Genomic DNA, 27192 nt, shown 5'->3' with positions numbered 1-27192 from the left:
TAGATTTACTTAGTGCTACTGTTTACTATATGTATAGACTGACTCAATACAATCCCTAAAAGAGCATTTCCAGGACTTGACTATTGATGGCCTACCATTAGAATAGACCACCAGTATAAGGTTGGTGGAGGTCCGATGTTCCGTGCTCCCACTGATGAGGTGTTGAAAGAATCAGCAGCTCCCTGTCGAACACTGGGGGCCAACCAGACACAGTTCTGTAGGTTTTGTTGTGGCTGTGTGTGGGACTGCAAATTACCACAGCTTACTCTCCTTCAAATGGATGGGACAAGACTAATGTATGTACCATGTACAGCCACTACACTGTGTATGGTGCTGTGCCTAGTAATGACCAGTAGACTGCTCACGTAAGTTCTGCAGCTCCTTCACTAGACTAACAGTGTTCAAGTCCAGGAAACCCATTTAATGTGGTATGTTCAGTACTTTAGAGTTTGTACATCATCAAAGAGTGTGACCAGACAGTGGCATGATTTTGGAGGAAAGACTGGGGTATGAATGAATTTGTCGTGCATGCAAATTTCTCACAACCGTTGATAGTCATTTGTGGGTAGGGCTTCTCCGTTATGGGTTTGTTTTAAGGTGCATGCACACAATGTAACGCGGCACTGATTCTTGCTCGATAACTTTTTAATGGGTTAAAAAGCCTCCCATTGATTTCAATGTGTTACGCACGCTAAACAGAACCCATTGAAGTCAGTGGGATTCTGTTTTGCAGCGCTGATCCTTACACGAGTTATCGTGCAAGAGTCAGTGCCGCGTTACATCATGTGCATGCACCCTTACAGTCCAGCTTTGCCTTTAAGAGTTATAGGAGGGTTGTAAAATGCAAAATGAGCAAGTTCATTTACAGCAAACTATTGTACATTAAAGGGATTATCCAGGATCATAAAATTAGCAGAGGAGGGCTGCAAAATACTTGCCAGCGTCCTCCCCATTCTTGCACTAGTTATTCCATCAGTGCCGCTGTTCTGTTTGCATGTAGTGCAGCTGCAGTAGTGCCTTTAAAAAAAAAAAAGAAAAAAAAAAAACTTTAATTTTATGATTCTGGAGAACCCCTTTAAACTGAACTTGGCCTCTTATGATGCAGCAGTGTTATAAGAGATGCAGGTGATATTACTTTCTGTAGGTTCTCAGCACTGAAGATCTGTGACATAAAGTAGTTATCATGTTTGCAGGGAGTTTCCCTTCCCTCTTCTTGAAGTGACTGATACCAGGGGGCAACAGATGCATTCATTTTCTTTACAAATGCAGAGATGAGACTGCAGAACTGATCGCTTTCATGTTGCTTGTGTATTTCAGACTGGTTTAAGACTGAAGAAGCTACAAGCACGTGTTTTCCCTGTGGTCACAGAAGGGAATCTTTTAGACATCCTCATCTCCATCTACAAACTGGAGGAAGCAGACCGAGGGTTTCTACTGGGGAACGTCACCCATCTCCACCAAATGGGAAAATATAAAGAGGTATGACGTCAAGAACACTGAAGGCCTGTGCCTTCCTTTACCCCTTCTTATGGTAAAGCAGACAATGGTGGAATTCAGAGCGGGGCAGAGTCTCATATACTGTGCTGCTATTCTCCAAAGACCCCCTGAATGGACCAGGCGGTGCTTGCGAATAATAAGGGGTAGGCAGAAGGCTAGCTAGTGTTTCATGGCCGTCTCATGTTACACTTCAGCCTTTTGAAAGAGTGACTGTGGCAGGCTGAATGAGACTTTCCTGCACTCCAAAAGGCAGAGAATGGAGCACAAAGGTACCTCTTGTCACAGCCGGGCCCCTCCCGCTGAGAACAGCCATTGTCACACACACAGAGGACCAGTCTGGCAATCTCTGCATGCTCCACTGCCTTCCGATTGTGCAGCAAATGCATTCAGCCTCTTGTCAGCTTGGATTAGCAAAGGGTCCCGTGAATAAAAGGGCTGTGATGTATTTCGTGTCTCGGGGTGGCCTAGGTACAGGCTCACTTTTTGGGTGTACCAAATATAGTCTCTTGTGTTATTCTATTAGTACCTGCGATCCATGATACTAACTACAGCATGATGACCCCATTGCATTCTGACTAAATAAATTTACATATTACAAGTTACATCATATTCCATCATACAGTGCCATCATATTCCAAAGTTACAAGTTACAAGTTTTTATTGTGCCGATTCTTATGCATTTTAACTAAGAAAAGAGAAAAAATACATAACATCGCAACATCCAGCAGCAGGCAGCGTCTCAGTCATGAGGCTTGTCAGGGCAATATTTGCAGAGAAATTTTCTGTGTCCTCAACGTGTTTGTCTACCTCACCACAAGATGTCCATATTCCTCCTTCATTCTTAACGTATGGGTTTAGTAAAAATTCAAGTGTAGGGTATCCTGCTACTCAATAGTCCTCCTGTGCCATGTCCCCAAAAACATATTAAAGGCATTGTACAGAATTAGAAGAACATGGCTACTTTCTTTTAGAAACAGCGCCACACTTCAGTACAGGATGTGTCGGTATTGCAGTTCAAATCTATTGAAGTAAATAGAGCTGAAGTGCAAAGCTACATGAAAACTGTTGTCACTGCACGGTTTTTGAAAGAAATCAGCCAAGTTGTCCTAATTGAGGACCATTCCCTTAAGGCAGGGGTGGGCAATTAATTTTCCCATGGGGCCGCATAAGAAATTGAAACTATTCTAGAAGGCAGTGCGCGTCGTGGCAAATTTAGCTCCACCCACTTCTATGTTGACTCCGCCCATTCTCAATCATCTTTTCATGTGCCCCCTCAAAATATAATCCTCCTACAGTCACCCGTACATTATATGTCCCCACATTATAATGTTCCCTTCCAACTGCCCCACAGTATTAAGTCCCTCACCTGGTGCCCCAGTTTAAACTGGTGGAAACTAGAGGGGACATTAAACTCGGGCAGCTGGAAGCAACAATTAAACCGTAGGGGTAGCTGGAGGGTGACATTACACTGGGGGCAACTAGAGGCAGACAGGTCCCCCTCCAGCTACCTGCACGGTTTAATGCTCCCTCCAGTTGTCCCCAGTTTAATGTCCCCGCCGTTTAAGTGCCTCCTTCATCTACCCCCAGTTTCATATCGCCCCTCCATTTCTCTACCAGTTTCATATCCCCCTTCATCTACCCCGTTTCATGCCCCCCCCATCTCTGCCCCAGTATAACATTCCCCCTCCACATCTGCCCCCAGTATAACATTCCTCCTTCATATCTGCCCGCAGTATAACATTCTCCTTCCATCTCTGCCCCAATATAACATTCTCCTTCCATCTCTGCCTCTAGGTTACTGAGATACAGACACACACAGACAGACCCACACACACTGTCCACCCTGCATCTCACATCCCCGCTCCCTCCCCTCTCAGTACCTTAGGACACACACCACACGTGTCTCCATCTTCTTGCACTGTCCTGCCGGCACTAAGACACGCCTCCCTAGACACGCCTCCCTAGTCAAGCTATGCGGGCCGGACTGAATCAGTCAGGGAGCCGGATATGGCCCGCGGGCCGTACATTGCCCAGGTCTGCCTTAAGGTATCTAGTGTGTATATTCCTTACAAGACAGCCCTTATGAATGTAGCAGCCAGTTAGTTTTTTTTTTTGTACATCTAAAAATGCTGTAGTGTAATAAATGGTAGTTTGTTTATAGGGGTTCTCCACTTGCACAATCCCTGCTTGAAAGACTGGTTCCCTGACCAAACATAAATTACTATGAGCCCCCCTTCCCCAACTGGAACCCCCAACCATTGGCAGTAATATGCTGGGAAACCTGTTAGTAAGTACTTGCTTTCACTGCAGGGCCAGTGCAGGGAATATTAGGGGTGCATTATCAAGTGTTCATTCATATTGGGGAGTACAATATTACAGGAGAGGTCCTCCAGAGCAATAGACATTCTTTGTCCAATTTGTAATTGCCTTCCATCTTCAATTCCATGTCTGCCTCAGTGATTAGTACTGTAGCCTTGCAGCGTTGAAGTCTTAGGACTTCTGCATGGAGTTTGTATGTCCCCGTGTTTCTGTGGGTTTCCTCTGGGTACATCAGTTTCCTCCCACACCCCCAAGGACATATTGAGAGGGAATTGAGATTGTCAGCCCTATGTGGGACTGTATTGACAACATCTGTAAATCACTTTGGAATAAGATGGCACTATATAGGTAAGAGAAATAAAATAAATAACCGAGGATCTGGAACAGAGAAGCTCACGCTTAAAGGTCTTGAATAGCTGCGGTGTCTTAGACCCTGGCCACTCACTGGAGCATTTTAGTGAGGGGTACGGTCTCTTCACAGAAAATCAAGCTCTGCGGCGTGTATTTGTATAGTGGCTGTGTTTGGTATGGCAGCTCAGCCCTTTCACTTGAATGGGGCTAGCCTGCTGCTGTATCATGTGACTGATGGACTGGACATGACATGGTACTCTGATAGCGCCACTACTTCTTCAGACAGCCGATTTGCCTGGCCCTGAGTGACAGACTTCTGATGATCTTCAGCTGATGATCTATCTAAGGATTCGTCTTCAGTTGACAAAGCCCAGCAAACCCCTTTAAGTCAGAATTTGATAATGAGATGTATGAAGACAGGTGTTATAGACTGGACAACCGCTTTAACCTCAGTATATTGTTTTTTTTATTACCCAGGCTGCCATTCTCAGTATAAAGCTGAACCTACAGCCTGATCTGGACCTGGAGCAAGTAAGTAGTGACCTGCACTGCAGATGCGCATTCACACTCACTACCTGTGCATTGGCCGGCACTGTGTAATACTATATTTTTCTGTATAGGAAATATGTCAGAACTGGCTTCATCCTTAGTCATAACAGCTAGTGGATAAGAACCCTGTTCAAACTGTTATTGTCCTGACTTGTTGTGACGAGAAGACTAAAAGGCCAGTTTAGTTAAAGGGGTTGTCCAGGAAGACATGCCTACTTTTTTTTCCCCCAGTAGCAGCCACCACACCTATGCATGGTATTGTAGCTTGGCATCTTGGAAGTAAATGGGAATGAGCTTCAGTACCTGCTGTGGTGCTGTGTTTAGAAGAAATCAGCCATGTTTTTCTAACCCTGGACAAGGCCTTTGTCTTCAGAGGAGGTATGCTTTAGAGATGGCCCTCCCCTCTTAATCAGTGACACCACAGCCTTTTGTGCGTAACTCCACATCTTTTAATCCTAGATGCATCCTTTAAGAACAAGCATAGTACAGAATAAACTTCTAAAATCTAATCTTTTGGATGAAAACAGATGTATGACTGGTAACATCTAGAATTTTGGGATACTGTCCATTTAAAGGGTTGTTCCAGGACTTGCGTATATCCATATGCAAGTCCTGGAACAACCCTTTAAATCCCATCCTTAGGATAGGTCACCAGTATGTGGTGTGTGAGGGTCGAACACCAGAGAACCCCCTCTGATCAGCTGTTTAAATGGGGTGATATCTGATGGTGCTCAGAGTCCTAGTCCTAGTAGCTGTTATGGAGAAAGAGGTGTCTAATCTAGTCTACATGTATATATTATTTGGACCTGTCCTTCCCCCTTTATTCTGCATTAAGGGAGTATGTTGTTTTGTATCTGCTTATAATCTCCATCTCTCCACCTTGAAGATGTGCACCCCCTTGCTGCTCTTGGATAGGTTTAACCTGCTGGAGGCGTACGTGTCTGGCTACCCTGAGCTGCAGAGCCAGCTGCTCCAGATGTTGGATCGATGGAGTGATTCCAGTTTCAACCCGCGGAAGCTCAGCAAGTAAATACAATCCAAGCAATTTCTTTAATCAAGATCTAGAGATGATTGCTGTTAGGCCGAGTTCACACAGGGAATGTGCAACCACATTAACCACATCACATTAACTATTTTGCTGCTGCCTCCCCTTCTCCTGGTTATTGATACTTATATCCTTCACCTTATAATCTTCTCTGTCTTACTTGAGATTTATCTGGCTGTGGTTTATAATCTGTTTGCTATAATAGAAACTACACACTATGCAGTGACTTCCAGCTCAGCTTGTGTTGATATAGACAGAGCTGCAGTATAAAGCATGGAGGAGAGTCAGACTGCAATGAGATAGAAGGCAGAGTTTAGACTGACTCGAGCAAACTCAGTTACTGATCACAGCAATGCTCGTAGTGTCTCAGTGTAAAATAGCAACCAAACAGTTGTTTTTTCCTTTGTAAAAATTGCAACATAAACTCACAGTGTTAACACAGTTGTATGCAAAATAAATTCCCTAAACTAAAGTACAGTCTTGTCCCTGGTGATCTTTATTTCAGAGAGTACCGGGGTATTCCTCCTATTAAACCAGACAAACTGAATTTAAAGACTTTGAGCAAGCTGGCTTTTCGGTTGCTGGAAACCTACAACCTGGACCCTGGTGAGCCGATGGCATGACTTGTACAATGACTACTGTGCGTTTAATCTGCGTACAATCCTTGGCTATTTCTGGTAGGGACTAATTGAATGAATGGAGAGGTGGTGCGTATGGCTTGGCTTTCTATTTGGATGGGGCAAGGAAGTCTTCATTGTTTGGGTCCAAGTCAGATAGGTATGTTAGATGCAATAGCTTCCAGCCAAATGAGTGTTTTACAATTATTCAATGTCTATGGCCAGCCTTCTAGTTTAATACAGTATATTGGTAAGTCTGTTTCATTGCTTAATTTTGAGTTTCCTCTTGGACGTATAGATCAGGAGTATTGTCCAACCTATAATAACAATGTAAAATTCTGATGCATGTCCTTCAATTGGCAACTGTATATACTGTATCTGTTAAACAGATCTACTAGGCGGAACCTAGATACGTGATGTGAACCTAGCCTAACATTTGTGATCCGCTGAGCCAGACCTGTACTATTTGGGGACTTTGTCCTGATGCTCTGTGTTGTGTGTCTTATATCTTGCTTCCTCTATCTATATTTTGGTGATATATGTGTAAGCTATGTACCTAATCTGTGCATCATTCTTCATCTTCAGCACTCTGCTCAAATATGATAAACCAGCGTCACCTGGGCACCCTGAAATATCTAATGTACAAGAGATTTGTTGAGGTATGTTTCCCCATTTAATTCGAGCAGTTATAAAACGTGTGCCACTTTTCCAGCCCTTTCTATAGACCTACTGAATAGAATCTGAGTTTTGAGTAGAATAGCAGTGGATGGGGTGGGGTAAAATGAAAACAAAAAGAAGGCATACCCCCCTACTCCCAATCCTCTGTTGTGGCATTGGTTCCCCTGTTGTGCCTGCATTGGTTGGGCCTGAAGTGAAGACGCCCAAATGGCCACTGCAGCTACTCTTTGGCCTCAGCGGTCAGTGACGTCACTTCTAATACATCACAACTACCAAACTTATGACCACTTATTTGTCCACAGTGGTCACATGAGCCACTGCACTACCTGCCAGTCAGTACAGGCACGGGATGGGATGGAGGACCTGATGCTGTTTCTGGGATTGGTGGATATCTGGGTAGGAGAATATACCTTCTCACTCCGGCGCCCATGCGTTTTCCACTTTACATCTTTGCTCCATTCATACACAGGAAAACACAGGACCCCTGTTCTGATTGGTGGAGGTCCTACAGTAAGACCCCCTCTAATCAGATCCCTTTTTTGTGATCTTGTAATTGCTGGAACATGTAGACTTAGTTGAAGCATCTTGAAATACTGTTATTACGCAATGAGTGACAGCTGAGCTCCTCCCCTAACTCCATAGATCACTGATAATGTCAGGCGCTGCCTTTTAACCCCTTAATTGCCCCTGTTGATACTGACTGCTGCATCTTAGGAGTTTACTGAAAGTGTTGACTCCCTCAGTTTCTCCATCTGCCCCCTGCACTGGGATTGCAGGGTTCCGGTGCTGGTCATGGCAATGAACGATTGTGACTTTCTTGTATTTAGCGAATTATAATCTTAAAGAGTTTCTCTGCTTTAGATAATCCCTTCAATTAGAAGGGTCTCCCAATGATAAACTAATCACATGATGTCCAGTGGTGGGCTGTAGTCTGTAGAAGAAGCCAGCGGTAAATTTTTAGTCCATTCAAAGCGTTACCATAAGGCAAGTGAGACATTGCACGGTTTTCATTGAAATCTCAGCTTTGTCTATGTAATGCATGCACGTGCCACTTTTGTAGAAAGTGGCGCTGTTTGTAGCCTTTCTCCTGAACAGTAATCATAATAATACATTTTATTTATATAGCGCCAACATATTCCGCAGCGCTGTACAATTAGTAGGGTTCAAATACAGACAGAAAGATACATTACAAGAAAAGTCATTTCACACAATGGGACTGAGGGCCCTGCTCGCAAGAGCTTACAATCTATGAGGTAGAGGGGGTGACACAAGAGGTAGAAGGGGCGGCATTGCTTATACAGTGGTCAGACAATTTTGTAATAGAGGTGACTGTCATTACACAAATATAAAACTGAGCCATCACCAGTCGTGTCCTTTAACATGTGGATGATGCCTGGACATATAGAGTTAGCCTGAAATGGCATCATATCATGTGGGAGCTGGAACAGAGGAGGGTTAAATTTGGGGAATTCTAATTCCGGTACGGAAGAGTTTACGTTAAGAATTGTGATAGTCCTGTCTGAAAAGATGTGTCTTTAATTTTCGCTTGAAGCTGTAGAAATTGGGAGTTAATCTGATTGTCCACAGTAGACTTCTTTAATACTTTAGTTTTAATGGCTTTACAATAAACCTTTAGCCTGTGCATGGCAGAATGTTTCACTTTAGAAGCAAAGTCTGCAATGTTTACGGCTAGGGAGAAATGTCAGTCTAGTTCAGCCCTCCGCTAACAAAGTAATTATTATATATTAGTGTCAGCTCACTGGCCCGAAAATAAGACTAAGAAATGACGGGTGTCCGCTCATGGGCTGCTTATACAGATCTGACAGACCAGTCTGCTCTCTTTACACCTCTGTACTGCCCAAGTCTCATGAGACCTGAACATAGAAGGTAATTGATCAAGATGCTAAAATACCTAATCTGAACTTCGCAGAGTACGTAATACTGTGTGGGGGTCACTGCTGAGCATGTAATACTGTGTGGTGGCCACTCTGGTGCATATAAATGCATATAAAGTGTTGCCTAAAGGCCCACACTAACCTGGAGACGGCCCTGATTCTAATATAACTGTAGAACTTAACGTAAAATTCCAGTGTCTGAAATATTAGATAAAATGTAACGTTTAATTCACATTAGTAAAAAACATAAAACATATGATTTCAAGGATTCATGAACGAACAAATGGAGCCTAGTGCTCTAGTAAGGGGCCTAGGGCCTGAAACGTGTAAGCATCTTGCATTTGTTTGTTCATGGATCCTTGAAATCATATGTTTTTTTTACTAATGCTTATTAAATGTTAAATTTTATCTAATATTTTGGATGCTGGAATTTTACATCTAAGTTTTACAGTTATACTATATTTCTTTGGAGTCCAGGAAATCTAATTTCTGTGCATCATATTTTTCGTTGGAGCTGGATTTGGAGTTCATGATAACTGTTATTTTGGGTGAGCTGTAATAAATTCCCCCCCCCTCCCTTTTTTTCTTTTCTACTGGTTTTAATATACAGTATGACATTGCAGTTACATTTTGTCTGTATTATACTCCAGAAATACATTTGGTCATTACTTGGAACATTCAGTAAAGTTTCTGTAATAAGATAAGATAATCCTTTAATAGTTAATTATACTTGGTAGAGTTAGTTTTCTACAGCAAATGTGTACATTGTATAGTCTAATGTTAGCAGAATATGTAATGTAAGTACGTAGTAACTACGTCAGCAGAATAGTGAGTGCAGCTCTGGAGTGTAGTACAGGATATAACTCAGGATCAGTACAGGATAAGTAGTGTAATGTATGTACACAGTGACTGTACCAGCAGAATAGTGAGTGCAGCTCTGGAGTATAATACAGGATAAGTAATGTAATGTATGTACACAGTGACTGTACCAGCAGAATAGTGAGCGCAGCTCTGCAGTATAATACAGGATAAGTAATGTATGTACACAGTGACTGTACCAGCAGAATAGTGAGCGCAGCTCTGGAGTATAATACAGGATAAGTAATGTAATGTATGTACTCAGTGACTGTACCAGCAGAATAGTGAGTGCAGCTCTGGAGTATAATACAGGATAAGTAATGTAATGTATGTACACAGTGACTGTTACCAGCAGAATAATGAGCGCCGCTCTGGAGTATAATACAGGATAAGTAATGTAATGTATGTACACAGTGACTGTACCAGATGAATAATGAGCGCAGCTCTGGAGTATAATACAGGATAAGTAATGTAATGTATGTACACAGTGACTGCACCAGCAGAATAGTGAGCGCAGCTCTGGAGTATAATACAGGATGTAACTCCGTATAAGTACAGGATAAGTAATGTAATGTATGTCCTCAGTGACTGTACCAGCAGAATAGTGAGCGCAGCTCTGGGGTATAATACAGGATAAGTAATGTAATGTATGTACTCAGTGACTGTACCAGCAGAATAGTGAGTGCAGCTCTGGAGTATAATACAGGATAAGTAATGTAATGTATGTACACAGTGACTGCACCAGCAGAATAGTGAGCGCAGCTCTGGAGTATAATACAGGATAAGTAATGTAATGTATGTACACAGTGACTGTTACCAGCAGAATAATGAGCGCCGCTCTGGAGTATAACACAGGATAAGTAATGTAATGTATGTACACAGTGACTGTACCAGCAGAATAGTGAGCGCAGCTCTGGAGTATAATACAGGATAAGTAATGTAATGTATGTACACAGTGACTTTACCAGCAGAATAGTGAGCGCAGCTCTAGAGTATAATACAGGATGTATTATCAGTAAATAATAAAGTGTTTGTGGATTGATCCAGCTAATGTTGGGATGGGGTATAAGGGGAATGATCATTCAGTAGATGAGGTCTCCTATTGTTCTGTTATGGTTTTGGACAAGGCAATGGTAATAGGCCTGTGTGAAAACACCATAACTGTACAACGCAGCCCTATAGTTAATATGATGTTGTCTATGTTTCAGTGATGATCTTCCTATGTCCTGGTGGAGCACACACTAAGTGGAGGTGGAGGCTATACTTACTATACTGCTGCATAATACATAATGTTTTTTTCCTTCCAGAAAACAATGACTCAGGAGAACTGGGCTGACCATGTGCAGGTAATCCTGGTTTAAAATTAGCATTTTGGAGAATCTTTTCTTCATTAATATGAATAAATATCAAGACTGCTCGATCACAAAGTCTCTGCTCTTCTTTTCCATATATTTTATATACATCTTTTCCAAATTCCATGGAGATATGACGATTGCACAGTGATATTCATTGTGTCTGGCAACTCGGAGTCCAGAAAATCTGTCTGAAAGTGTATGGCATCTGGCATCTGTTTCCAGCACGGAATTTATTTTGTTTGTTGCAGTAGTAATGCAAAAATCTTGAACTTCAGACCCGTTTTTTTTTTCTGGCCACCGCATTTGACTACTATAGAAGTCGCTATTCACTCACTTAGAACCCATTGGAATTTTGAGCTCTTATTTCCATCCCTCCTGCAGCACAAAGGTGCAAACATCATAAAAGCAACTGCAATCCATCTGATTGGAAAAGTGGGAATATTTGCTGCGCACATTGCCGCTTTGTACATTTTGCTCGGCTTCCTGGTCTATAGACCTGCTGGTATCCACATTCTTATGGTTTGTATTTTGCTCTTTTGCAGAACACGGTAGATGGGAATCTCTGGCTGCAGGAGCAATGCATTGCTCTGTTGTGCCGCTACAGTGATCTGCAGACAGCCGGCTTCTGGGCTCTGAAGTTTGGGATGCCCAAAGAAATACTCCCTCAAACTGTGGCTGATATTCTTCAGGACCTTCATATTCAGGAGAAGTGAGTGACATTTCACCTAGATGTAGTGTGGTGGCATCATAAACTTTTTTTAGTACATTTAAATGGGTTGTGGCAAGTTTTTATGTTATGCCTTATCAATAGGATAGAGGATAACTTATTATTATTATTATTATTATTATTATTATTATTATTATTTATTTATATAGCACCATTAATTCCATGGTGCTTTACATTTGGGGGTTACATACAGTACACAAAATATACAGGTAGATATAAGACTAACAGTGACCGACTGGCACAGTGGGATAGAGGGCCCTACCCGTGAGAGCTTACAATCTATGGGGGGAGAGCGGAGAGACTGTTCAGATGGTAGTGTGGTTACAGTAGTGTTATTGGAGGTTTTAGGCCTTCCTGAATAGGTGAGTCTTCAAGGCCTTCTTGAAGCCTGTGGCTGTGGGGGATCAGTCTTATGTGTCTTGGTAAGGAGTTCCAGAGTATGCGGGATGCACGGGAGAAATAAACTTCATGATCATTGGGAGTCTGACCATTGAGACCCCCATCGAGCTCAAGAATGAGGGGTCTGACAGACTGGGTATGCACCCTGCAACTCCATTCATTTTCCATAGAAGTTTCAGGGATAGCAAAGTACAGAGATTAGATGTCTTTGGCTCCTCAATAAAGAATTAACAGAATACTGTTACTGGACCCCCCTCCAGTACTGGCCCCCTGTTTTTAGGATCGGTGGTGGGGAACCATGATGTTATCAATTAGTGTATAAATTCAGCACTTGGTACAACCCCTTTAACTTTTTAACTAGGACTGTCCCCTTCAGGTTAAGTGCCTCTATTAGATGTTCTATGTGTGTTGGAGTCGTATATTTATGTGTCATGTATGTGTGCATAATGTGCCTTTCAACGAAGCAAAGGGGATTTGGAACTCTCCCAAAATTTGCACCCTCACATCTTCTTATCTTCTACTCTCCCATTCACTGCCATGGGACGATGATGCTCTTGGATCGTTTCGTGCCTGATTCAACATAGGGCTTATTTTAGGGCTTATATCTGAAAACTTCCATAACTGAGTTCCTGGTCCAAAAGTGATAGCTTAGCACCAGGATATACCATGTCTTTCATTAGTGAGAGCCTGACCTCTGGGACCTTCTCTGATCCTAAAAATGAGGGCCCGGCATTCGCAGTGTAGCTCTACACCCACTTCTACCTGCACTGTCATGTGAATGAGGCAAGGCTGCAGTTCCCTGCGCAGTATGTAGCTGTTGGCGCTACACTCCTGAGAACAATTGAAGGATCCGCCGCCCCTTCATTCTCCTTTTTAGTGGCAATATGTCACTAGCTTTTAAGCTTACAAGATGGGAATCCATCTTAGCTGCCACTGTTATTCTTCTCCCTCACCTATGTGGGTCATTACTTGAGCAAGAGTGTGAATGTCTCTGGGTGCCTAACATCGCATCCAGCTCTTTACAGCGGTGAGTTACTCTTGTCTGGGTCGTGCAACACTCAAATTACATCTTAGTTTACAGACAGTATTACCATTGATCTCTATAGCAGCCCTGGCCTATAGTAATGTATACTTGCATATTTGTGAGAACAGTCTCACATGCATGAGAACTAAATGCACTTAGTGAGCTCAGTTTGCAAAGAAGGATCCTCACATCCTGTGTGCCAGACAGGTTCCCAGCGCTCAGGTACCGGGGCCAGGGCGTGTGAGAAGCGAAATTCCCAGGCCTGGAAGCCACAGTGTAAATACGTACCACCAACCCCACTTGGCACTCCGGACTCATCCGGATCAGAATCTTCTCTGTACTCCATGAAAATGCACACCATCGCTAAATAGTCAGCACAAATATTGACTTGTCCACATACACAAAATGCTGCATGGTATTTGCACAACTGACCTTAGAGAGCAAGTGCTGGAGAGCCCCGCACCGGTTCTGTGTATCCCCATTTATAATACAGCGTGGGAAGCTGAAGTCCTCAAAAGAGCCATGGCTTGCTTTTTTTTTTTTGGGAGATTTTTACTAGTTTACCTGTCTGTCTGAGAACCCCAGAAGCCGCTTTCCACAACTTAACACATTCACTGCCACGCATGAGTTCACAGGAAAAGTGTTGTGTGTGTTTGGAATCTATCCAGTTCCCATGAGAAATACTGAAAGACACTTTCTTCCTGAGTCCTGGGAATATCAGTCTTAACAAGTCTGCACCCATGTGTCCCTCCAGGTCTCCAAAATCATACTTGTACTGGAGGATACAGCTCCTGCTTCATCTGCACACAATGCTTTAAGCTGTAGTTGTACTGTAGAAAAAAAAAAAAAAAAACATATACAGTGTTGGCCAAAAGTATTGGCACCCCTGCAATTCTGTCAGATATTACTCAGTTTCTTCCAGGTAATGATTGCAAGCACAAACTCTTTGGTATTAAAATCTTCATTTATTTTGCTTGCAATGAAAAAACACAAAAGAGAATGAAAAAAAAAAGGTCAAATCATTGATCATTTTACACAAAACTCCAAAACTGGGCCGGACAAAAGTATTGGCGCCCTCAGCCTAATACTTGGTAGCACAATCTTTAGACACAATAACTGTGCACAACCGCTCCCGCTAACCAGCAATGAGTTTCTTACAAGGCTCTGCTGGAATCTTAGACCATTCTTCTTTGGCAAACTGCTCCAGGTCCCCCCTGAGATGTGAAGGGGGCCTTCTCCAAACTGCCACCAAGAGATTTCCCCCCCCCCCCCCCCACAGGTGTTCTATGGGATTCAGGGCTGGACTCATTGCTGCCACTTTACAAGTCTCCAGGGCTTTCTCTCACCACCATTTTCTAGTGCTGACCTGAAGTGTGTTTTGGGTCATTGTCCTGCTGGAAGAGCCCTGACCTCTGAGGGAGACCCAGCTTTCTCACACTGGGCCCTACATTATGCTGCACAATGTGTTGGTCGTCTTCAGACTTCATAATGCCATGCACACGGTCAAGCAGTCCAGTGCCAGAGGCAGCAAAGCAACCCCAAACCATCAGGGAACCTCCGCCATGTCTGACTGTAGGGACCGTGTTCTTTTCTTTGAAGGCCTCTTTTTTTCCCCTGTAATCTCTATGTTGAGGCCTTTTCTTACTTTTGTCTCATCTGACCAGAGAACATTCTTCCAAAACGTTTTTTGGCTTTCTCAGGTAAGTTTTGGCAAACTCCAGCCTGTCTTTTTTCTGTCTCTGGGTAAGAAGTGGGGTCTTCCTGGGTCTCCTACCATACAGTCCCTTCTCATTCAGACGCTGACGCTGGATAGTACGGGGTGACACTGTTGTACCCTCGGACTGCAGGGCAGCTTGGACTTGTTTGGATGTTAGTCGAGGTTCTTTATCCACCATCCGCACAATCTTGTGTTGAAATCTCTCGTCAATGTTTCTTTTGCGTCCACATCTAGGGAGGTTAGCCACAGTGCCATGGGCTTTACACTTCTTGATGACACTGCGCACGGTAGACACAGGAACATTCAGGTCTTTGGAGATGGACTTGTAGCCTTGAGATTGCTCATGCTTCCTCACAATTTTGCTTCTCAAGTCCTCAGACAGTTCTTTGGTCGTTTTTCTTTTCTCCATGCTCAATGTGGTCACACAAGGACACAGGACAGAGGTGGAGTCAACTTTAATCCATTTCAACGGGCTGTAAGTGTGATTTTAGTTATTGCCACCACCTGTTAGGTGCCTCAGGAAAGTAACAGGTGCTGTTAATTACACAAATTAGAGAAGCATCACATGATTTTTCAAACAGTGCCAATACTTTTGTCCACCCCTTTTTATGTTTGGTGTGGAATTATTTCCAATTTGGCTTTTTGACAATTCTTTTTGCAGTTTTCCATTGAAGACAAATTAAATGAAGATAATAATACAAAAGAATTTGTGATTGCAATCATTTTCTGGAAGAACACGAGTATTATCTGACAGAATTACAGGGGTGCCAATACTTTTGGCCAACACTGTATAGTCAGTTCTGTCCCCTTTCTCTCCCATACACATGCACTCTTGTCTCGGCCTACATGTTCTCTTAAAGGGGTCTTATAAATCGATGTCCTATTTTTAGGATATGACATTGGCATGTCATTGATATGTGATCAGCTTTTGAAGAGGCCACGACGCTCACAAAGCGCTGCTTGGTAGATCAGAAAAAAGTTTTACAGCTTGGCAGCAAGTTTATATTTCCTGGTGACTTTTTTAGGTGTTACTGCTCAGTTACTTGACCTGCTCTTTGTGTAATTGACAATTTCATGATGATGTTGGTAAATTTCCAGTTGTCTTCTGAGTCCATCTGGAACTAGTCTAGAGTGTATTGCCCTCCTTGCAAATGGCTGCACGCTAACAATGAAAGTGCTATGTGTGCCGTCTTATCTACTGTATCTCGCACCGCCTGCCCTCCGCTAATTGTGTAATTGCAAAACCCTTCTAAATTGCTCCAGACAGTCCTGAGTTTAATGAAAAGTGACGTCTCCTTCCTTCCAAGACTTCTCATAAACTTCTCTCAGTGATCTCCCCAATTTGGCATTGCAGTAGGACAATGGATCATAAAGTGATTTTACCAGCTAATTGTGGGTGGACTCCTCAAAATCCATCCATTTCATCTTCTGCTTCATCGTTTTTTATTTATTTTTTTAATTTGGGCATTTCAATTAAGATGGTCGAGATTAAGACTTCCTGGGTCATGACCTCCCAGAAATTCAGTTTAGGTCACCACTAGCCTCTCCAAAGGAATTTTAACAGGGGTCAGAAGTTTGACTGCAAGCATGACCACATTTATAGTATAAAGATTGAGTCTTCAGTAGTTGATACCTTTTTTAATGGCTAACAAAAATTATGACAGATTGCAAGCTTTCGAGACTACTGGGTCTCTTTATCAGGCATGGTATGACACAATTTCTGAAGGCAAGCAAACTTATACACAAAAAGGGCAAAGGAATCAAGTGACCAGTGATGGAAAGCAGTATACACACAAATAAATAAGTTAAAAAACAAATTATCAGTTCAAAGGATGTCTCTCTGAGTTTATGATCCCTTTAATTAGTGATTAGTGCACCATGGAATTAATGGTGCTATATAAATAAACAATAATAATAATAATAATGTGACGCCTAGTTGTTGTAAAATGACATAAAACCATATGACAGATTTATCCCCCCTTGGAGTGTGTCAAAGGTGGTCATGAGTTTATACTCCCATACTCTTCTGTCTCTTAGGGGGAGTTCACACGATGTAACGTGATGATATTATGATTTTGATTGCAGAAGTGTTTTGGCACAGGGAGGTCCATTCTCTGCTCTGTAATCGTGTGGCGGTGTGAGTTCATCCGCATCCTGAGTGTCTGTCCTGTCTCCCCTAAACAAAGCCCCCCCCCCGTAGGACATTTGGTACATTTTATTAAATACACCACATTAGGTGTGCTGCAGGTGAAGGTACCTGGGATCTTGTAGTCCTGATTAGAATTGGGGATCCTTATTTTGTCGTTAGTCAGTATGTGCGGGCATGATTTGCACTTTTTCTGTGTCCAAGGGCATGTTCCAGTTGTAGTTGGAGGTGACAGCTCCTAATGATCATATTTCTGAGGTGGCTGTCTATAGCACAGGAGAGGGAGGTCTGGAAATATGGATTTTAGACGGTCGTATTTTTGCAATAGTGGATGTAGTTTGCGTGTGATTTGTAGTGTAGCCGCACTTGTACCCATAGAGACATGGCAGACATTTTGATTGCTGGAGGACTGGGTGCCTAGGTCTCCTATAGATTATTAACACGTGGATGCAGAGGCGTTGTGTTATGAGTCCAAGAGGAGAGAGAGTGCTGTGCTGCGGTTCTGTCCCTTTGTCTTAGCAAACGGTGGGGTCTTCACAGCTTGTCCCCTATTAATCAAAAATTCTCAGTTGTATCTTCATGCCATAAGGTGGTTCAATACATATATTAGCTATAGGCACAATCACATGCACACAAGGATTGTATGATGCGGGATCAGGAGCGTACACCCACCTGTAGAAACAAGGATCAATCCCAGACATTTTACCCCTCAGATACTGTGTTCATTGTTGATTGCAGCATCTGAATGATCCCTCTGTTCCCCAATCAGATTCCCTAGTGGGGTGCGGAGGATCGTCAAGACAGCCAAAGGCCTAAAACAAGCTCTCATTTGACAAGGTCAGCAGAAAAAAAATGTATGGCTACTGGAAGGATCAAGACTCAAAATCTAAAACCATGACAGAAGAAACTGTAAAGCAATCTGTCTGCTGTACCAAGGGGTTGGGGCTCTATATTGCAGATTTTGTCTTACCAGGAGGACCCCTGAAAAGAAGACTGGATAGCAACTGATCACCGTGGGTCAGCCATACTTTCAGGGGAACTATAGTATTACATGTAGTATTAGTATTACATGGTGGCCATTAGTGTTGAGCGAGTAGTATTCGATCGAATACCTCACCGGCATAGGAATGCGTGTAACCGGCCGAACACCAAGGGGTAAAACGCATCGAATATTCAAAGTGTTTAACCCATTGGTGTTCAGCTGATTACACGCATTCCTATGCCTGCGAGGTATTCGATCGAATACTACTCGCTCAACACTAGTGGCCAATCAATGACTTGGTGCCCGCTACAGTTCCTGGATGGGCTGAGTTCACCAGAAATGAATGTGTGAGCAGCATATGTCTGTCTTACATGTAGTGAGGATTGTTCTCCACTCGTGTGTCAGATATTGGATTATAGAACTAACATATTATACATTTATTTGCCATTATCAATGGTCAATAATTCAATTTTTTTTAAAGAAAAGTTTCCTCCACCTAAGTCTAATAACCTCCCCCCTCCTGTCACATTACTTGTACACATCCCAAATGTTTCACCTTGACTCTTGACTTCCTCTTGTCCTCTTTCCTCTCCCGACTCCCATTCCTCACTCCTTTTATTAATGACCCCCCTCCCCTCCTCATCACAAGCTCTGGTCTATGTTACAGACTGTCGGAGAGCGAGAAAAGCACTGAAGATTCACAAGCGAGAAGAAACCTCTTCTACCAACTTCCTATTCCCAGGAGCAAAGTTCATTTCCTGCAAAGTTGCACTGATCTGTCCGGTTGCAGAGACACGGTCCTGAAGGTAATGGGAAGACGGCCCTGTGATGTCCTATGTGATTAATATTAGAACATGAACCCTTTTCCTGTCTCATCACTCATTGCATGGAGGTTCTTAGCACTAACACACCAGGGGTCAGGTTATAGATGAAGCCGTCAGTGACACATAATGAAAAGTGATGTGAAGCAAATGCACAGCAGGGGTTTGGTTTGCTGAAAATCTTCATTCCCTGCTTCACCATGTGCTATATGGAGTTAAATTAAAGCTGTCAATACACATTAGATGATTGTTGGACGAACCTGCCTATTTCAGTGGGACTGACCATCAAATGTGGAAGAGACTGAGGACTCCCACCCACCCTTACCCATTCACATAAGAATCTGGCAGTGGGATTTCAATATACCCAATCCCTCTGTTCTTGTAGAGATAAGATGCTGCCAGTGGTGTCTGACAGCAGCTCGCTATCTTTGCCCAGGTCATTGCTCTCAGCCAATCTGAGCATGCATGTGCTTGGGATTTAACATATGGGTATGGCCGTCTTAACCTAGGGGGTTAACTATATTTGGATTATCTCCTTATCGCTGACAGTACCAGAGTTGGAAGCTATCGATGACCTGTCTTCCATATGGAGACTACTATGCTGGCCAGCTCCTTTGCCATTTTGTCACTTTGTCATTGATAGGGGAACATTAGCTGAGACTGCCATCAGTTCCCAGAGGAAAGGGCCACAATACTTGGGTGAATCCCTGGATGGACTGTGATGGACTAGAAGAACAGATTAAACTATCCTGAGGGACCCCATTGACTATAATAATGGGGTGTGTCTGGCATCCATTATTTTCTCATTGTCCTTGCAGGACGAAAATATCAGACTCGCAGGACTTTTTTGTCTGTGATTTCATACAGACTCCTTGTAGGCAGACACTAGCACAGATGTATATGTAGCCTTACAGGGCTACAGTCAGTGATTCTTATGTACAGGATTCCCGTTTATTAGGTTCCCTGCAAATTTCTAAAATTAAATTATTCCTTTTTTTTTTTTTTCTTTACATAGGCCATAGCTCCCACCTCCCAGATCTCCAATCCTCTCTGTATACATGGTACTGTAATACCATTTTGACTGCCAACAAGCATCACCAGTTGGCGCATGCTGAAGACAGATTTACTAATATAGGAGCAGTACAGTTTTAGAAAAACGTGGCTGCCGTCTGTGTACAGCGCCACATCTTCCCGTGGATTGTGTCTGGTATTGGAACTTTCATTTAATGAAATTATTAGAACTGAGCTCCAGTGCTGCAAATAACTTGCAGATATGTATGGCATGGTTTCTGGAAGAAAGCAGCCATGTTTTCCTAATCTTTTGCAACCACATTATTCTTGACTTGCACTGTTGCTTGTCCCCGAACCTCTGTGCTGCAAGCTGTTATCTGGCAGAAGTACCCTACACCAAATGGCTAAACCGAGAAGGGGCGGTATGTGTATAACCTTTGTTGATAGAAGTAGGTAGATGTCTTCGGTACTTTTCTATTCACTCCTCTTCTGGATGTGGTGCCTCAGCTCACAGGACGGGGGTGAGGACATCTTATTATCAGACATTGATGACATCACTAAAGAGAGATTACCTTGTGTCTTGTAGGATGGACAAATCGTGGGGCTAGACATGGAGTGGAGACCTTCATTTGGAGGTCTGGGGAAGCCTAATGTGTCCCTTATACAGTTGGCGGTGAAGGAAGAAGTGTTCCTGTTGGATCTTCTGCAAGGAAGTTTACTCCAGAGCAGTGATCCTACTGGGAGCTCAGAACTCGTCACCTTCATCAAAGATCTGTTTTCTTCTAATGAAATTAAGAAACTGGGTGAGAGAATTTTACTTTTATGGTCACCGGTGGTTGGTGCGGCTTGTGTAGTCTTGTATATTGGATTCCTTTAGGAAAACATTGATTTACTTTTTAATGAGTCAGCTTTTTGATGCAATGTTTTACACTTCTCACCCACATTCTCCCCCTTAAAGGGGTTTTGTGAGGTTTATATATTGATGACCTATCTTATTATAAGTCATCAATATCACATCGGTGTAGTTTCATCGTCCAACACCCTAATTTTCAGCTTTTTGAAGAGGCTGCAGCAGGACTCAGGTGATCACTGCTTTCTCTTCTCAGGCCAGTGATGTCACATCTGTTGGTCACATGGTCAGGCTGCAGCTCAGTCCCATTCATTTGACCCACTCATTAAAGGAGGTTATTCAGGATTAGAACACATGGCGGCTACTTCTTCTGGTCTTCTGTTGGTCACATGGCAATACTACAGCTTGGTCCCTTTCAAATGAATGGAATTGAGCTTAAGCATGACCATGTGACCAAAGGAATTCATAAAAGTTTTCTGCCACCCCACTATAGGGAAACCTTCAGATTTTGTGTCATAATTTTGTCTTTGTGTAGGTTATGGCATGGTTGGAGATTTCCAGAGCCTGGATGCCACTGATGCCAGATTTCGAGGACTTGAATTGCGCAATGTAGTTGACCTCTGTGAGGTGCATAAGCAGGTGAGAGAATAAGGTCTGTTGTTTGAGCCTACCATACTCTTAGCCAAACATGTCTAAACTGTCAGGATTCTTAGATATTGAGAACAAGTGGGTTATGTAGGCAGAGATATCCTCGTATTCACCCATTATTGTCCCTATGATCAGATTCAGCGTAACCGCAATAGGCCAAGGGTGGCTAGTGGACCAGTGGATGTCCTGGAGGATACATCAGGGGAAGATGGCATCCGGCAGCCAGAGAGAGGGCTCAGTTTGCTTGTAAAGGATGTCTTAGGAAAACCTCTGGATAAGCAGGAGCAGTTATCAAACTGGGACAAGCGGCCGCTACGAGAAGATCAGATTATCTACGCAGGTATTTCTCATCTTGAGTCAGACTGATTTCTGTGAAGTATTTTAGCTAGGGCAATGTTCATTTCACATTAAATTAGCCAGTTTAATATATTGGGCTCATGTAACATGATCCGCATGTAAATGTGGGACTCGACTATACATACCTATTACAGCTCATCTTCAAAGATGAATGTTTAGTTCATGGGGGCTGATCTAGGGGCCTCCACGGAATGAAGGGGTCAGCTTGTAGTTTATCCTTTTATAGACATCAATATTTGACTCCCAAAATACTCCTTTTAGGGGTGTTGGCGCTTGTGATGGGACCACATGGGTTGGGTTATATAAAGATCGGGTAGTTGGATTTTAACTTTGTGATCTTTTCATTCCCGGGAGATGACCAGAGGTCTTGAGCAACGGCTTCCTCTCCTGTTTTTCCTTGCTCTTACCATTACTGATGTACTTTCTACAATGCTGCACCAGAATACCCTTCCAGGTCGGCAGTGGCAAAAAAATACTGACCCAGCTAGTCTATCATCAATGACCAGGCCACACTTCAACTCAGATTTTTAATTTTTCTACCTTAATGTGGATTCACATGGAAACTGATCCACAGAAAACTTGTCATTGGGTTTTATGCTGCGCTCTGGTGTCACGTGTCTGATGTTCATATAGGAGAGGGCAGGGGCTCTAATAAAGTGGCCATTCAATATATTTGCGTGTTAGTGTTTAACTTTTTCCTCATTGGTATCAAATCGTAATTTTGTTCTTTATCTTTTCTCCAGCTGCTGATGCCTATTGCCTATTGGATGTATTTGAGATCCTATGCCGTACCCCAGACAAGTTTGGATTGAAACCAAACTTCTATGAACTTTCCAAAAGCAAAGCTTCCCCGAATAAACCTGCAGAAAGATCTCCAGGCCAAAAGGAGTCCGTGCTAAAAAACAAAGTATGAATATGGGCAAATCTTGGACCAACCTACTTATTTTGGTACAAGTGACGCTAGGTTCACAGCTGCGTTCTGGTTTCCGTTCTGTGCTTTCCGTCTTCTGCATGCAAGAAGACGGAAAGCACAGACCGGGTCCGGCCGTGAGCGGCGGCGAGCGTTTTATGCTCTCTGCCGCGAAACCGTTTTTTTAAAACCGGACACAGAGTACTGCATGTCCGACTCTGTGTCCGGATTAAAAAACCCGGTTTCGCGGCGGAGAGCATAAAACGCTCACGGCCGGACAGCTTTCTCACCCATTCAAATGAATGGGTGAGAGACTCCTGCAGGTTTCCGTCTCCTGCTCTGTTTTATGCAGGAAACAGAAACCTGCATAACGGAGACCGGGCGCAGATGTGAACGAGCCCTCTGACAGATGTCAGGTCTATGTCGAAGCAGTATGTCGTATCCTCAACTTGCCTACAAAACGGGTCAAACTATTCCTATTTATTTTCTCTTATCATATCAATGATTCTTGCTTAGATCATGACACTAGGTATGAAAGTATAGATATATAGATGACATTTCCAGCTACTGAGTGAATTATCACCCTTACGTTTTGGAAATGCAAATCTTAACCTGCTTGGCTTTACGACGTTTTAAGGCATTGACTTCCTTTGTGGTCATTTGATGGGACAGGGATTTGCATTGAATCAGGTTATGGTTTTAAAGGTAGCTTGTGTGTGCCCCAATCCAGCCCCCAAATTGTACTTTATAAACCAGAATGAATGAATGAAGGCCTAAGGGGATCTTGTCACAAATCTTGGTATCGGTAAATGTCCTTGTGTTGCTGGTTTTGGGACCTCCAGCTTGTTGCTCTCTGTCCCATCCGTTCCTCTCATTGAGAGTTTAATAAATGTTAATTTGCTGTAAGGGGGACCTAGGATCACCTGTCGTGGCTCCTGGTGCAGGCACATTTCACCATTGAAGCAGAGGACAGTACACGTCTCTGAATTGTACTTGCAGGGTGAGGTGTACTATGCTCAGCTTTGGGAGCTGCCAAGATATTATTCTTGTGCTCATTTCCAGCCAATTGAGGTACCATCAAGTCACCTGGATTTCTTGTCCCGGTACCAGTATTTCTATGCTGCTGGTAGTCCCTGCCTCCTCACATCTTTACTATCCATACTATATATAATATGGGACAGTGAAGCCATAGATAGGCAAGGACTCCAATATTATAGATCACTATGATGGAAGGTGCCCCAATCTCCTGATTGGGTTCAGACCAGGAATTCCGGCCAATATTGAGATGAGATTTTTCCATCCCAGATTCCCCCATTAAAAGTAATTACACTCATAAAAGGAGGGATTGCCTGGACTGAGAGTACTAGGTATTGATCCCTAAACCTGAGCATCATAAAAACATGCTAGTGTATTTAGGTGACATGCACGTGTAATAGGCTTGTATTAAATTAAATATATTTAATAAAAATTAGTCTCCTTTTTGTCCTAGAGATTGAAAACTTCACCTCCCAAAGTAATAGCCCATGAGACTGCGCCCCATACCAAACCGCTGTGTCCCAGGGAGTTCAGTGTCATCTGTGACAATATGCTGCAGGGACTGGGACGTTACCTGCGTTGTTTGGGCATCGATGTCTTAATGTTGGAGAATGACGATGACCACAAGAAAGCAGCAGAGGTAAGACTCATTTATGGGTCTATTATTGACAGGGCACCAACCTATGCTGAATAGATGTGGGATCACAGGGAAGAGTTGAATGCATTGGACCAATTGTTTTTATGGCTCAGCACCATCCTAGTAATATCATTTATCTTGTACTGCAGATCGCCAGGCGAGATGGACGAGTGATTCTAACCTGTGGCATGCCCTATCAAACGGTGAGTTCAGTAGGACTGTAGATTCTGGAAAGCATTGCTGGAATATGTATATTTGCAGTGATACCCCTATTCAGTTTTATGCTGGAATGAGGAGACTGAGTATTTGGAAATCACATTAACTGGTCCCCTGATATTCTCCAGAACTGCACCGACTGTTCTTCTGGTGCAGTCACTGTGTACATACATTACATTACTTATTCTGTATTATACTTCAGAGCTGCACTCACTATTCTGCTGTTGCAGTCACTGTGTACATATATTACTTCTCCTGTACTGATCCTGAGTTACATCCTGTATTATACTGCAGAACTGCTCCGACTGTTCTGCTGGTGCAGTCACTGTGTACATATATTATATTACTTATCCTGTACTGATCCTGAGTTATATCCTGTATTATACTCCAGAGCTGCACTCACTATTCTGCTGGTGCAGTCACTGTGTATATACATTACATTACTTATCCAGTATTATACTCCAGAGCTGCGCTCACTATTCTGCTGGTGCAGTCACTGTGTATATACATTACTTATCCTGTATTATACTCCAGAGCTGCGCTCACTATTCTGCTGGTGCAGTCACTGTGTAAATATATTATATTACTTATCCTGTACTGATCCTGGGTTATATCCTGTATTATACTCCAGAGCTGCACTCACTATTCTGCTGGTACAGTCACTGTGTACATACATTACATTACTTATCCTGTATTATACTCCAGAGCTGTGCTCACTATTCTGCTGGTGCAGTCACTGTGTACATACATTACATTACTTATCCTGTATTATACTCCAGAGCTGTGCTCACTATTCTGCTGGTGCAGTCACTGTGTACATACATTACATTACTTATCCTGGATTATACTCCAGAGCTGCGCTCACTATTCTGCTGGTGCAGTCACTGTGTACATACATTACATTACTTATCCTGTATTATACTCCAGAGCTGCGCTCACTATTCTGCTGGTTCAGTCACTGTACTATCATGTCCTACTTGTTCAGGTCTTGTTGTTACATTTTGCCTTCTAGGACATTATATATTTTGTTAGTCACCCGGTGCTCTTCATGTTTTTTTCCTCACAGCTCCGCTCACAGATTGGAGAAGGACGATGTTTCCCTGTGGATTGTTCAGAAAAAGCGAAAGATCAGGCGATCAAAGTGCTGAAGCATTTTAACATCATGGTTACTATTGCTGATGTCTTCAGTCGCTGTCAGGTAGGATATGAGCTTATACACTGTATTCCGGTCTGTCATGCTGAAGGATAAGGGGAGCAGGGGATGGCTGACTATCTGTGTTATATACAGTACACATGTCCTGCATGGATACAGCTTGAATAATACAGCACACAGCAGTCCCACCCTATCATGTGTTCAGTACACATGTAATCGCAAGAACTTACAGCTGCAGGGGTTGGAGGGATTGTTTCCGTATGACAGGTCCATACAGGATTATATTGATTTATTACATAGATTTTTGCAATCTGAGATTTTTTTCACTGCAGTTTGGGGTCTCCAGATTTAATGAGGATGCCCCATTAAGGCATCTACAGGATAGGGAATAAGTGTCAGATCTCTTGTGGCCCAACTGAAAGTTCCCATGCGTGTGGAAGACCACTTGTTGACTGCAGGTGCTGATGGAGGTTGCAGTCCGGGCAGCACTATAGTAGTGAATGGAGCCCCCGTTATGCTAGCACCCTGGTGCTTCATTCATAAAGAGCAGGAGTCAGGGACTCAGTGGTCGAAACCCCCATATGTAGATCTTGAAACTCCCACCCTTTGCTGGCACAAAGGTTCCGAAACTCTCTTTTTAGTGTTGTACATTTTCGTCTGTCTTTGGTGAAGACGCTATCGAGCAGAATAAAGCTTCAAATACTTAAAATCCTTGCACGCTATCCACCCCAATTCTGAGGAGCAGTGGAACAAGCACAGCCAAGCGGGTTATGAGCATATCTGCCCCTTTGTCTCATTTCTCAGTGCCATACAAAACCTCTGACATGTCACGATGATTTGACACTACCTTTAATAGAAATGTTTGAGCTTTGCTTTAAATCCTGTAGTTTGTTTCTTTGTAAATGTTTTAAGTGCTACCTGAGAAGTAGTCTAGAAAGATGAGAAACCCACTGCTATAAATACTGCCCCCTCCTGGCTGACATCGAAGGCGCAGATCGCTGCATAAAGCTGTCATGTGAACATGTTGCATATGTTTTATTGCATTAATGCCAGAGCTTGTGATGATGTGGCTAATCATATTCTCCATTTGTCTTAAGGAGGGTGTTACTGTCACCCAGGGGTCTTCGCACACTTGGAGCTAGCCCTGGGCCCAGCGAGTAGCTATTGCTGTTCTCCCTCTGCCTCCTTATTGACATTCAGGACCAATGAGCAGTGTGTATTGTACCCGCTGGGATTATGGCTTGTAGTCAGTGAGCAACTGCAGCACCACAGAAAATTCTGGTGGTCCAATATGGCTTTGGCTGCTACTTTGTGATTGTCATTCTTGCTAGAGTTGTAGGTTGCGCCTTCTATGTAACCTGTATGGGTGCCTAAGGGTTAAAGAAGTGTCTGATG

General features: G+C 43.1%; 2 protein-coding genes across 3 annotated transcripts in view; one reads left to right on the top strand and one right to left on the bottom strand.

Annotated features, from left to right (window-relative positions):
- The window catches only part of EXD3 (exonuclease 3'-5' domain containing 3), a 162091-nt gene that overhangs the window by 49949 nt on the left and 84950 nt on the right, over window positions 1–27192 (top strand). For both annotated transcript variants that reach the window (XM_075259987.1, XM_075259986.1), the window contains 15 exons: window positions 1318–1479; window positions 4645–4698; window positions 5603–5742; window positions 6267–6367; window positions 6964–7037; window positions 11117–11155; window positions 11707–11873; window positions 18827–18965; window positions 20578–20794; window positions 21377–21480; window positions 21625–21829; window positions 22590–22753; window positions 24246–24431; window positions 24578–24631; window positions 25711–25842. In XM_075259987.1, the coding sequence (XP_075116088.1) occupies window positions 1318–1479; window positions 4645–4698; window positions 5603–5742; window positions 6267–6367; window positions 6964–7037; window positions 11117–11155; window positions 11707–11873; window positions 18827–18965; window positions 20578–20794; window positions 21377–21480; window positions 21625–21829; window positions 22590–22753; window positions 24246–24431; window positions 24578–24631; window positions 25711–25842 (1938 nt within the window). The remainder of the gene's footprint in view (window positions 1–1317; window positions 1480–4644; window positions 4699–5602; window positions 5743–6266; window positions 6368–6963; window positions 7038–11116; window positions 11156–11706; window positions 11874–18826; window positions 18966–20577; window positions 20795–21376; window positions 21481–21624; window positions 21830–22589; window positions 22754–24245; window positions 24432–24577; window positions 24632–25710; window positions 25843–27192) is intronic.
- MGAT1 (alpha-1,3-mannosyl-glycoprotein 2-beta-N-acetylglucosaminyltransferase) overlaps window positions 1–27192 on the bottom strand; it is a 360722-nt gene that overhangs the window by 314515 nt on the left and 19015 nt on the right. The window lies entirely within an intron of this gene.

Source organism: Leptodactylus fuscus, chromosome 11 (genome assembly GCF_031893055.1).
Source record: "Leptodactylus fuscus isolate aLepFus1 chromosome 11, aLepFus1.hap2, whole genome shotgun sequence".
In the NCBI taxonomy this organism is placed as follows: Eukaryota; Metazoa; Chordata; class Amphibia; order Anura; family Leptodactylidae; genus Leptodactylus; species Leptodactylus fuscus.
The sequence above is the reverse complement of the archived record's forward strand: the minus strand, read 5'-3'. Positions and strand labels throughout refer to the sequence as shown.